Source organism: Oncorhynchus mykiss, chromosome 19 (assembly GCF_057628025.1).
Source record: "Oncorhynchus mykiss isolate SJ-2025 chromosome 19, ASM5762802v1, whole genome shotgun sequence".
Classification (NCBI taxonomy): domain Eukaryota; kingdom Metazoa; phylum Chordata; class Actinopteri; order Salmoniformes; family Salmonidae; genus Oncorhynchus; species Oncorhynchus mykiss.
The window spans coordinates 45,043,761-45,057,996 of NC_143040.1; the positions used below are offsets into that span (position 1 = coordinate 45,043,761).

Sequence of the window (14,236 nt, forward strand, 5' to 3'; positions counted from 1 at the left end):
TGGCTGTGGTAACTAGTGACGACCCTCTGCGCGCTTTGTGTGCCAACATTTGCTCTGCGTTCCATATCTGGAATGAACGATCCAATGGAGCAAAGTAATGCACGATGGGAGTGGTTCCGTTATGAGGTCACCGTGAGGGTCTGATTGAACAGGGGGCGCAGCAGCAGGCGGAGAGTTGCACTGGATGATGATAAACATGAGAGAGAGAGAGAGAGAGAGAGAGAGAGAGAGAGAGAGAGACACACACACACTGAATATGCGATAGCAAGAAACAATTTATTTTAATTAGGCTAGTAAAGCGAATCTCGGATAGGAAGGTGACCAGAGGATTGCGCTTCTACGCGAGGGAACATATATTATAGAGCCGTTCTGTTGCAGTTACAGACGAGCTGAACAGGAAGAATTCCCTTGCTTTCTGAGAGCGAGAAGGAGTGACTCTGAGGCAATGAGACATAAGAACAGTGAAGAAAGTTTCAATTTCTAAAACAAACTGAAACTCACGACTACAGCGCGGAACACAGAAACCATGCACTCTATATGCAGTGTGGGGTAATTGCCGTTTCATGCGCATTTTAACGGATCGTTTTCTTTCCTGGTTTACAAGAAGCAGGACAAAAGTTTATCTAACGGAACGTATAACAACATACAGCACAAATCTAGACTGTTTACCGGAACGTTGAGCCTTTTAGAAGAACTGTGGTGTTCTTCGCATTGCATAGCTTAGCTGGTATTTTCTACCTCGCTGGACTGGTGATTTGTGGGTCCGCGGGCGGGTTGTGGATATATATATATATATTTTTTCTCCCATGGCCTCTGCCAGGATGTACTTTATAACGAGATGCATTTTAATTTCCATGATTTGGAAGAGCAACCGGGCTCTTTTATGTCTGCCGTGTGATGAATCTAAATGCGAGGAGCCAAAGCATTGCTCTGGCGCCGTGGTGCTCGGTATCTGCGGCTGCTGCTCCGTCTGCGCCAAACAGAAAAACGAGAGCTGCGGTGGTGTCTACGGTCTGTACGGGACTTGTGACCGGGGGCTCCGGTGCGTGATCAGACCGCCGCTGAACGGTGGATCCATCACGCAGTATGAAGTCGGAGTCTGTGAAGGTTTGTATTCTATTTACACTGTTTTACCATAACGAATACGGCTTATGCTCTGCATAAAAGTTCAAACAAAACACAAGTCCATTGTACAAAGATGTTCCACTTTGGCTATGCATGGCTATCATATCAAAATCACATGTATAGTCTAGTCTAAAACGCATCATATAGAAGTCATTAAAATGAGTTGATAATAATAGCAATGGGCAATGTTTGCTCTATTAGGCTGCTAGTTAACCTATTATACAATATGCCTAATAATGTTAGTCTGGCTAATAATAATGATGAATATATTATTATTGTGTAGCTGTAGCCTACATACTATGAAGTTATTCCTATTTCAAAAGTGAGTGATGTGGCTTTCACGCTGTTTTCATTTCTACAGTCAAAGTAGAGCTACATAACTTGTAGCTGCATAAACATGTCTGTCCATGCTGCTGGTCTGGCGGTGTGGTGGGGGTTTGGAATAAGAGCCTGATTGAGCAAGCGAGCTGGTTAATGTGTTTGCAGGATGTCGGTTTTCCATTTCTTTAGGGTAATGCTAACGGGTTTCGTGCTGTTTTTGGACGCGGTGCCAGCCCCTCTTTCCGCTGAGGCTGGTTGGTTTTTCAATGGAATGTCTGCTATGCAACTCAATTTACGCGTCAGCGCCGTTTATTTTACATCGCCCCTAACGAGTAGGACATTAACTGTCTGCTAATACCTGGAATCACAGGTGTCGCCTATTATCAAAGACAGTACAGTGTGAAAATAGGAATAAACAGATTATCCAAAATAAATCCCCGGTCACACTTGTAGGCAATATGAAGATAGGAATAAACTGATTATCCAATAGAAATCCCCGATCACTCTTGTAGGCAATGCCATGGCGACGTTGGCAAGCTAAACTCAAGCGCAGGAAACGTCATCGCTTATAACGTTTGTCTCGCGCCTGACTGCGCGTGTGCAGGCCGTCAAATCAAAGTAATTCCTTCGATATAAAGTCGTTTTAGACGAACATTAAAACTTAACAGTTTGTCACTTTTACGAGATTGGAGTAATAAGATGTTCAGCTACTTAAGACATTGACTCGAATGTAGGCTGTTCTTTAGATTTCGTGAACATGTACAACTAAGGAATAACTATTCACTTCTCTTATTGACATCTCAAACCCCAATCCCCGGCCTGGTCTGTTTGGTCTGTTTCACAAGCTTTCCCGGAAGTTTTGCGATGTTGCGCCTCGGTTTAGAAACTCTGCTATTATCCTTTGTGGCCATGTCGGAATTCGTGGTAAAATGCCAACATCAAGGCTACCCAACTGACGGCCCGCGGGCCGAATTTGGCCCATTGGTGGTTTTATTTAGACCCCAAGTTTTAAATAAAATATTTTTTTTGTTTCATTGTTGGACATAAAAGACTGTAAAAACAGCAGGAAATCAGCTCCAAGTGATTTTTATTTAAGAAATCTGTGTACAAATGTAAGCAAGGTTTGAAATCATTATGTTTTTTATTTCAATTATTTCAAATTGTGTTCCGGCCCACGGACCAACCGCTCAAGAACGAATTGGCCTGCGGCTGAATCTAATTGATGATCCCTGGCCTACATTTACCTTTTTAGTAATTTCACTAGTGGAATGTTGATGAAGGGGCTGGAGTCCTTGAACGTTGCAGAAATAAACAATCTGACAGCTTTTGATTTAATATTAAATGCCTTTGACATGGGAGAATAGTTCAATAATTGTTTTCTATTTTCTTCAAGCTTCAATCCCCAGTCCCTTCCACCTTTATAGGCTGCAGTCCAAACAATTAAAAGACACACATCAAATTAAGTGGCCACTTCTGATGATGTATCCTGATGTCTGACGAGTATACACTTGCAGGGCGAGGAAGGAAAGAATGATTTTTAACTGGACCGACCCATGCCTGGAAATTTGTCACTCGTTCATCCTGCGATGATTGTGTTTTCAGCCAGCGGTAGCATGTGGGTGCTTTATATGCACTACAGTCAATTATGATTGCATGTCTACTTATATTAAATATATCATTATTAATATACGCCTACTGTATGACAGCTGGCAAATTAATTAGCTAACTAACGTTAGCCTGCCTAGCTGGAACTTCTGAAGAAGAAAAATGTTTTATTTCTACAATTTCCAAAAGATAACAAAACAAAAACATATTTACTTTTTACGAGACGCGTTTGTGCCGTCATGTGCATTAGTAGCACAATTTCGAACTTATTTGCATTAGTTTTTACTTACACTTGTATGTTGACTTCTCCATTGATGTTGTTTTTAAGTTTTGGCTGACCTTTCTTAGCGGATGAACAATCATCGCGAATTTAATTCTGTGGAGTTTCAGGCCCGGAGTGAACATAATTGTACACTCGCAAATTCGACTGAAAACGAGGGCTGAGGGGCTTACCTTGCAAACTTCCCTTGCTTGGCTAATCATTTGAACCGCCCTCCAAGATGGTGATGGGGATTCCCCCAAGGGCATAAGGAGGGTAAGTGGACGAGGGTGTCTTTATTGAGTTTGACGCCATTGAATCCAGTGGAGGCTGCTGAGAGAAGGAGGGCTCATAATAATGTCTGGAATGGAGTCAATGGAGTGGTATCAACCACATCAAAGACATGGTTTACATGTGTTTAATACCATTCCATTGACTCCATTCCAGCCATTATTATGGGCCGTCCTCCCCTCAGCAGTCTCCACTGATAGAATCCCAGTGGAGAGGAAAACAGATTAATATAATGAATGCTTTTAAAGCCAATGTGATATCTGTTACAGTATGTCTCATTCTAAAGGCGCTGACAGACTGTGCCGTGGACGGGGTTACCCATTCATTTTCAGTGAAGCCTAGGCGGGGGGCGAAATTCTATCTAGGCGGACAGCCCGAGCGGTCAGTTGTGCTCCTGCCTGTGGAAGCCGCTCAGCTGAGGCAGAGAAAATAGGATTCTGCAATGCGAGAGGGATAACTGGGCCAAAAATTTGTCTTTTCCAGCAGGTGGCGTTTTTTTGGCAAGGAGGTTTTGTGTGGAGGTCAATGAGAGAGTGTCAAATTTGGTAAAAAAGAAATTGAATGGATAATTTGCTATGTATGACTTATTTGACAGAATAGAAGTTTCGCAATGATTAGGTTGTTACGAGTGTACTGATATAAGTAAGACACAAAACATCCCGGCAACTTTGAGAAAAAAACACTTTATATTGAAGTTGTACCTTGTCGTCACTTGTTACCATAGCCACAAAGTAATAACCCCCTCTTATTTCTACAATTAATCTCCTTAAAATATGATTCTAAACCTAACCTTAACCTCACTACTGACATTATGCCTAACCTTTAATGAAGAACAAAAAGGTAATTTTAGTTTTCAGGAATTATTATGGGGAAATTATCCGACCAAAACTGAGGACACAACAGTTCACCTGACACAAGACTGAATCCAAACATTACACTGTGGATTTTATGTGCATTTTACAATTACTGTACTTTTGGCAGCATTTGTCGATAACGAAATCTGAAAATAATCTGTATACATTCAGTAACATAATAATATTCATGGGAAATGTGGGGTAGGTGCAACATAAGACAAAAAAATGACAAGGGTTTGAGTAAGCGGTCTAACTGGAGTCTCCAAGTGGCCACACACCTCTCCAAAGTGCACAAAGTTAGTAAATAATTTCAGTCCACTTTTTTGACTCAATGTCCTTTTTTGAGGTCTCCTAGCTGTGCCAATAATAAATATTCTTTGGGATCGGTGTCCCTTCCACAGGACGGTTGAGCTAACATAGGCTTATGCGATTAGCATGAGGTTGTAAGTAACAAGAACATTTTCCAGGACATAGACATATCAGATACTGGCAGAAAGCTTAAATGATTGTTAATCTTACTGCACTACAGTCGCTATTACAGTGGAAGAATACCATGATATTGTTTGAGGATAGTGTACAATTTTTAACATGAAAAGTCTTGATACAACATTTTGAACAGAAATGCAATGGTTCATTGGATCAGTCTTAAACGTTTCACACTCACTGATGCCATCTAGTGGCCAAAATCTAAATTCCATCTGGGATGGAATAATACATTATGGTCTTTCTCTTGCATTTCAAAGATGATGGTACAAAAAAATACAAAATAATGTTTTTTTTTCCTTTGTATTATCTTTTACCAGATATATTATGTTGTATTCTACTACATTCCTTTCACATTTCCATAAACGTCAAAGTGTTTCCTTTCAAATGGTACCAATACTATGCATATCCTTTCTTCAGGGCCTGAGCTACAGGCAGTTAGATTTGGGAATGTCACTTTAGGTGAAAATTGAGAAAAAGGGGCAAATCCTTAAGAGGTTTTGAAGGAACTGAAGCAAGCACACTTGTATTTGTTAGTTTGGAACTCAGCCCTACATCCCAACCATCACACAAGTACTGTTTTTGTTTTGTCACAGCCGTCGTTGAAGGAAGACTAAAGCTCAGCGTGGTGAGCGTACATGATCCTTTATTTTTGGAATGATGCCAACAAAACAAGAAACAATACAAAAACGACCGTGACGCTTACGACGGCTAAGTGCCACAAACACAAGTCAACTACCCACACCGAAGGAGGGAAAAAGGGCTACCTAATTGTGATTCCCAATCAGAGATAGACAGCTGTCCCTGATTGAGAACCATACCTGGCCAAAACAGAAATAAAGAAACATAGAAAACAAAACATAGAATGCCCACCTCACATCACACCCTGACCTAACCAAATAGAGAAATAAAACGTCTCTCAAAGGTCAGGGCGTGACATGTTTACTCAATCTAAAAACTGTCCATTATTAAAGACATCCTCTGGAACTTTGTCGACTAGTAAGTATTTTCTAAACCTCCCGCTTTGGGCTGGATGTATCATTTTGTAGTTCATACATGTGTATTCTTTAGGCAGAATTACTATCTTACCTCAACTAACCACTAAATCCCTAGTTTGAAAGCGACTGTTTTCTGGAACCTGTGCGGCGCCATTTTCACCTACATTTTCCCCATGTGGGCCAGCCCCCTAGCAATTCGAGTTTCAGCCCCTTGTCATTTGAGTGACAGCTAGCAAACACGCAGCAGAAATAAAGAGAGCAATGACGTGGTGCACATATCTGTACATATTTGATCTAGTACGCAATTTTCGAGGACCACTTTTGACTCGTGAGCACTACTTTCAGATCTACCGGCTAAAAAGTATGCAATAGTACCGGAGAATCCTCTTTAATTGCAATCTGGGCCAGGTGGGCATCATTTTAAAGAGTTTACTGCCAACGTGACTAGCTAAGTTTTAAAATATGATCTTACGGTAAGTCACTTCAGAGAAACAGATAGTCATTTTGGTAGGCAAAGTATGGATTCATGAGGGCATTGAGGTGCGTGTTCCGCTGCAAATGTTCTTCACAATACGACAAACAGGCTATTTTTGTTCAGAACAACCCAGGGTAGGAAGTTATGTAATTCTTGTAACTGTACATCAAACATAGTGATCATAAACGCTGACACTATAAATGACATGAGTTTTATAATATGCAAATGTGAGGTGCACGTAAATCCCATACAAAGCTGTAAAGCGGAAACCATGAGGTCTAACGTCACGTATAGCATGTAACTGTACAGCCACTACATTCCAATTTAGGTGCTTATCAGTCACCAAATCTGCCATTTTCAACTCGTATACAGGTAAAGGGCTGCTCAGGCTTTATTTAACCAAATGAATCAAATGAGATTCATAGCCTACTGCTCAAAGATATGAAAGCTTTTCCAATATATGACAATATCTGTGTGGAGAAAGACAACCCCTGACATTATTTACCCTATATGCAACCTTACTGTAGACACAAACAGAACCTTAGAGGATGCCACAGAGAGAGACACAAGGAGTCGGGTTTCAACAGGGCCATTAATGGAAACATGTTGATGAGAGTCTGATATGTTTGGCCAGTAAGTAGTCTCTCAAGTGGGTAATGTCTAATGCAAGGCCTGTGTAACAAAAAACAGCAAAGGTCTCCTGGAGGGTTGAACCAGATCAAAGCATGGAACGCCAGTTACACCACCACTACAGAGCATGACCTTCGCCCCACCCGCACACTCCCCACATCCAACCTTCGATGTTCCCTGTTCCCCACAGGGCCTTTCCCCAACATATTAGAGCTATAGTCACCCCCAACTCCAAACCCTAATGTTCCCTTAGCTGTCCCCCAGAGACCCTATATTCACCTGGCTCATCAGAGCCCTAGTAGTCACCATGCGCTGACATGCCTGCTGCTGTTCATAGTGTCACAGAGGCAGAGCACACAATGGGTCATGCCTCATGACAGCTAATGTCGGCTGTAATGACTCATGATGAATGATGATGAGTGTCACAACGACACAGGCAGAGTGCGGGCCTTTGTTGGTGTAGCAAAAGGGCCTCTGCTCCGCCATACCTCAGAGGCACTTCAGTCAGATACTGTTACTGTCGGAGAGCTTCTCCCTTTACACAAAGGGTCAGATGAAATGAATGCCTTTTAGCCCCTAAACTTATATCCAGGCAGTCCTGGGCAGGTGTTCAAACGAATCCGATCACATTTCAAAACCAACAGGTCATATCAGCCAGAGCCAGGAATTCTCACTGATCACTCTCACTTCGGACAATCACACTGGGTATAAGTGGCTTACCCCAAGCTCACCTCCATCAGATCCTCAGAACGGTGCCTGGCTAATGGGATAACGTGGAACAAAGAGCACCAGGAGACTGAAGGCTCTGGGGCTTCAGGGTCGTCCTAGTGGGGATGATGGCCCTGCTGTGGATGCTATGTATTTTTCTGTTCCAGTTCCCCAGTTAGTGCTGTTGGATGGTCTGGGTTTCAGGGGACATTAGCTGCACTCAGGAGCTCTCTGACACAGAAGTTACATTACCGCTCAGGCAGGCAGGCAGCTCCAAGTTTCAGGCCAAATACCGCCTCAAGGCTCTCATCCTTTACAACACACTGACTGTCTGACATCCAATCTGTCATTTCTATTTCTACATCATTTTGCTGTTGTATAGTTTGACAGCCATGTGAGAGATAAACAACTGCAGTGATAATTATTATCTGATTTTGAACAGTATCACACTACCAGACACAAGTGTTTGTAGTCAGTAGTTTACAAGGTTTTTGAAGCATGTAGATGGAATAATAATCGCTCATGCATATGTATGTATGTATGTATGTCTCAATGAATTACTTTATACATCATTCACAGAATGATTAGAGGAAGGAAGGAGAGCTTCCTATTCACTTGGGCCGATTAAAGAGGAAATTGAGGTAAACAATAGGTTCTACCTTATTCTTGATGTTAACCATATTGGAAGTAATTGATTACGTGCACTAGTTGTTTAGAGTCTGAATGGTCTGTCTCATAGGAATAGCTCCCAGGTCTACCTTTATGCAAATATAAGGCTACAAATTGTGTAATGCTAACATAATATTTTATTTAGAAAACACTTTTATACAAATAAATATAATGAGTGCATAACATTTTAGTGTATGTGTCCCCAGTGGGAATCGAACCCACGACCCTGGCGTTGCTAGCACCACCTACCCCTACCCCCAGTGGGCTTACACAATAGGGTCTTCTTGGGGTGTCTGTCACTGAACACGAAGCCATCATCTGGCCTCAAATGGCAAAGCTATAGCTGTGAATGACTTTGAAGTGACACTGTTCTTAAAAAGTACGCCATGAATCCCAAGCATGTTGTTCCTCGCACACCATGGTGTCACAGTACACCATTGTCACATTGTTTGAGTGGCTCTCAAGGAGTAATAGTCAAAATTAACCAGAAGACAATGAGTGCAATTATAGGAATGGTTAAGTAATGATCATAACCGAATGAGGCTGTATGGCAAAATTACTAGTTGATCTTGGTTATGAACTCATCTAAAGATTATTAATCAAAATTGGACTGCGGTCAACACAAGATTCATTGCATCAGTGCTTTTCAAATCTAAATTAAAGTCCCTCCATTGATGCCCAACAGCGGTGTTGATCAAATGTTGATGTGAAATTAAATGTCACTGAGATAAGACCAGAGCCGTGTTACAATGCTAGAAAAACAAATTTCAATGTGTGCCGTGCAATATGGCTGGCTCTGGCTGGCTCCCTTGTTTCTCAAATGGTAATGTGGCCAAATGAAATTGGTTTCTTTCTACATAGAAATGTCTTCTGTCTTCTGTCAAGAAGAAGGTTAAAAACTTGAGAGGAACTAGGACACATCCTCTTCCTCTTTTCGCTTGGCTCACAGAAGCAGATCTGAATGTTAGTGAAGCTGCCTGCTTGTCAGACTTATGCCAAATAATTTAGTGCGTTAAAAACAACATTACATAATTCTGAGTGACAAAAAAAACAGGAAGTCCATACAACAGAGATTCTAACAAGAGGATAGAATGTTCTATATTTTTGGTGTGTTCTGTTGCTGTTCAGCATTCCCCTCTAGCCTATCTACACAAGCTACATGCATGCTATACAGTAGCATGAGGGCTGGGGAGGAATAATACAAAATAATATATTTCCTTAGCTCACACCCTCGTCTAAGGCGACGTGCATAGTTGACATTTTTACTTAGTGATGTTAGCCATTTCTGCAGCTGGATATTTACAGAATGAGATGAGCTGCAGTTCCACGGAGGTCCATTCTCAAGGGCTTCCTGTTGGACAGGCATCCACTTGGGACTTCCTGACAGTGTTTAAAGGTGCACTTCACATAAATGGTACACCATAGTGCTACCAATGCCTATTAAAAAAGGGAAGACAATAACCACCATTACTGAAACTGGCATTTCAGTATTTTCAGTGATAAAGATTTCCATCAGGGTTATTTGTCAAACATTATTAGCACATGATAAACACTACCGTACCCAGAGTGCACCTGGAGCATGTACTGTAACAATGACTCTCCTCATTAGTGTTGTGCTCAGAACATAGGTGTCACTTCACATGCAGGCATCTATTGATAGTGGAACTAAACTACTTTTCTCTGTTCTATATGTCTCAAATGTTCTCTCTTTCAACCACTGGCAATGACATCCATCCATCTAAAAATCCATCTAAAACTCAAAGACACAATCTGTCATTTTAATAGCCTGACCCTGCTACTTTGTTTGGTAAGATGAGGGATGGGGCTGTGGAAATTAAACCACTCTCAAATTCTCCACCATCTCAGATTGATAATCCTGCAGCACCAGGAAATGTGAATTATTATGTGGATTATAATTCATGGACATTTTTGTAAGGGAACATTAAGTCTGACATTTCAAAGTGGAAATTACAAACTTCAGAAGCCTTTTTAAACCTCAAATACACTACAAGCGTTTAATTTCTTGCATTGCAGAAAAGTTATCCTGCAACATGGTGATCAAATTAAGATCCTACATCTGTAGGCACAGAGGGGACGTGAACCACCCAACCTAAATCAATCCCAGATGCCTCATTTTCTCTTACACCCTCCAGTCATTCACTTGACTGATTTATGAGTAGATTTCAATGCAATAAAATATTGTTTCCACTTTCCAATCACTATAATGTGATTTTGGGAATAACACTGTGCGATAACACTTAGAGAGAAATGAAGACACTTAATTGAGTGACGCCACAGGCCATGACATGCTCACCAGCTCAAATAAGATCCCGACACTCAATGGTGAGACAACCCTTTAACACCTTTGCCCAACGATGGATGTGACTGCCGCCAAGGCGGATTTTGTGCCCCAGTGTCTTTCTGATGCTCCCACAAATAGGGACAGTGAAGGCTGTATTCAATTTGTTGAGAACACAGATTATTGTCTGTAGTGAGTGAAGACAAGCGGAAATTTGTACCTTTTCCACCACTGCCTCCTCCTTATCACGTTCCTCCTCTTTGTCCCTGAAGTCCCTCGAACAGACGTGGGTTCAAATACTATAAAAAATAATTTCAAATACTTTATCTGGGCTTTATTGAGATTGCCTGGCATAAATGGAACCAATAGAATAGTCACAAAATGGCAACCAGACTAGAGCAAATGCTAAAAGTATATTGGAACAATTTCAAATAGTATTTGAACCCAGGTCTGCCATCAACTGGCAGTCTGTCCTCAAGGGACAGACTGCCATATAACTTCCAAGCCTGGATAGTGGATATCGTTTAGGGCCAGAAGTAGAGATGAAAGGGTTAGGGTTGTCTGGCAGGACTAAAGAAGATATAAAAGTTAGGTTAGAAACCTAAGCGAGCGAATCACACACAAAGCCTCAGGACAGGAAGAGCACAGCAGCTTCTGTAGCTAAATCCATGAAAATTACATATTATTTTCCTAAAGGCAAAAAAACATTTTTATTTTTGCTTTAATGTTGCATCATTTTGTCTCACAAAGACAGTTATTTAATTCCCCTCTCCTACTCAACATACTGTACATTTAAAAGTGTTGCCAAGTGTCGTCAAAAATGTGATTTTCCTGTTTTTTATATATATTTCCACACAATGAGGTTGGAATAATACTGGGAAATTGTAAAAATTATGGTAGCCCTTTTAGTGGACGAGCTGTTTGAAAAGACCGCCTGCAATTTTAGCCTGTTAAGGTGGGATGGAGTTTTGGCCTACCTGGAGAAATCACCAGGTGGTAATTTAGTTGATAGACCAAGAAGAAAGAGAGTTCTTAACCTCTTTACCAATAAGAGCTAGTTTTCCCCTCAGAACACTCTCAGACAGTCCTAACAAAACTTTTGCTTGAGAAATTGCTCATTGCTAAGAAGCTATTTTTGTTTCTTTTTTACAATTTTAATTGAAAACAATTACAGTAAGGTACTTACTTTTTACCCAGAAATGATTTGAAATTGAGATAAAAATGGCTGCATTGGGCCTTTAAGCATTTGAATTATCTTTCCTCTTGAGTAATTAAAACACTGAACCAAAAGATAAACGCAACATGTAGTGTTGTTTCATGAGCTGAAATAAAACATCCCAGAAATCGGCCATATGCACAACAAGCTTATTTCTATAAAAACATTTTGAGCAAATTTGTTTACATCCCTGTCAGTGAGCATTTCTCCATTGCCAAAATAATCTATCCACCTGACAGGTGTGGCATATCAAGAAGCTGATTAATGTGGCAAAATGTAACTTTTTTGGGCAACTCGACCAAATTCACCTAGAAATGTGAGTTATAGATCTATCATTCTACTTGAAAGCAAGTCTAAGAAGTGTGATTCCCGTTCTTCAGTTTTGTTTTTACATGTTTTACTTTCGGTTTTGTACACCAGCTTCAAGCAGCCAAAACAACAATATTTTTGGTTACGGAAAATATATTTCACAGTGGTTTAGATAGTACAATGATTCTCTACATTATACTCGCTTATTTTGTCTCATAAACTAAAATTAGGCGAACTATTTGAGTTTTAGCAACCAGAATATGACAGAGGGATTTCTGCATAGTGCATCTTTAAACAGCATGATCATTACACATGTGCACGTTGTGCTGGGGACAATTAAATGTGCAGTTTTGTCACACAACACAATGCAACAGTTTTGAAGGAGCATGGATTTGGCATGTTGACTGCAGGAATGTCCACCAGAGCTGTTACATAAGCAGCCATAAGCTGCCTCTCTACCATAATCCACTTCCAACATCCGGCTTCTTCACCTGTCGGGATCGTCTGAGACCAGCCACCCGGACAGCTGTGGGTTTGCACAACAGATGAAACCGTCTCAGGGAAGCTCATCTGCGTGCTTGTCGTCCTCACCAGGGTCTTGACCTGACTGCAGTTTGGCGTCGTAATCGACTTCAGTGGGCAAATGCTCAGCTTCGATGGCCACTGGCTCGCTGGAGAAGTGTATTCTTCACGGATGAATCCCGGTTTCAACTGTAGTGGGCCTTTGGCAGACAGCGTGAATGGTGTCCTGTGGGCAAGCGGTTTCCTGATATCAATGTTGTGCACAGAGTTCTCAATGGTGGCGGTGGGGTTATGGTATGGGCAGGCATAACCTACGGACAACAAACACAATTGCATTTTATCGATGGCAATTTTAATGCACAGAGATACTGTGACGAGATCCTGAGGCCCATTGTCGTGCCATTCAACCGTCGCCGTTTCAGCATGATAATGCACGGCCCTAAAAATGTCCCAGTTCTTACATGGCCTATATACTTACCAGACATGTCACCCATTGAGCATGTTTGGGATGCACTGGATCGATGTGTCGACAGTGTGTTCCAGTTCCCGCCAATATCCAGCAACTTCACAAAGCCATTGAAGAGGAGTGGGACAACATTCCACAGTCCACAATCAACATCCTTATTAACTCTATGTGAAGGAAATGTGTCGCGCTGCATGAGGCAAGTGGTAGTCATACCAGATACTGACTGGTTTTCAGATGATTTTTTTAAGGTATCTGTGACCAACATATGTATATCTGTATTCCCAGTCATGTGAAATCCATAGATTAGGGCCTAATGAATGTATTTCAATTGACTGACTTCCTTATGTGAACTGTAACTCAGTACAATCTTTGAAATTGTTGCATGTTGAGTTTATATTTTTGTTCAGTGTAGGTACCTTCAGTGCCAGCTAATGCTGCCTCATCCTATATGCAGGCAGGGCCCCCTGCTAAAATAACTATCAGGTGCCACCACAGGGAACCAGAGCTATCCTCATACAAAATCACAGGGACTTCAGATGCTATGGGGCTGTAACTTCAACAGTTTCCATTGCTTTGGTGTTGGGTTTGGTGTTTCAGCCAACTTTTACAACTCTCATGAGGCCAAATTCAAATTTGAGATACAGAATGTGTGCAATGCTTCATAACTCAAATTTCCACATAAATCATGCACAGATGTCAATAGGTTTCCAAGAACGTTTGAGCTAGGCAATGCCCCTTATGAATTATTACAGAATTTTTGGAAGAGAAGTTATGATTCTACATCTTCCATTTAAAAAGGAATACAGTAGTGTATATCACGATAACAGGCATATGGCAAAAGCACCAAATCTTTTCTTTGATTCTCGCCTGTGCATTCAAGGCCAAATCTTTAATGTACACATGCAGTGTTGTGTAGTGCTAGATATTTAGATAGTGATGAGTCACATGTACATTGTGTTCTCAGACCTCGAACCATATGCATTTCACAGACAACACAGAGCTCTTT

The 14,236-nt window shown here is 41.2% G+C and overlaps 1 protein-coding gene across 2 annotated transcripts in view; it reads left to right on the forward strand.

The window, feature by feature from the left end:
* The first annotated feature begins 14 nt into the window (after positions 1 to 14).
* Positions 15 to 14,236, forward strand: part of LOC110497739 (cysteine-rich motor neuron 1 protein) — a 122,330-nt gene continuing 108,108 nt past the window's right edge. The window contains exon 1 of one of the 2 annotated variants that reach the window (XM_036954715.2): positions 15 to 1,107. In XM_036954715.2, the coding sequence (XP_036810610.2) occupies positions 807 to 1,107 (301 nt within the window). In that variant the 5' untranslated portion in view covers positions 15 to 806. The remainder of the gene's footprint in view (positions 1,108 to 14,236) is intronic. The other variant, XM_090211123.1, reaches the window with a different exon arrangement.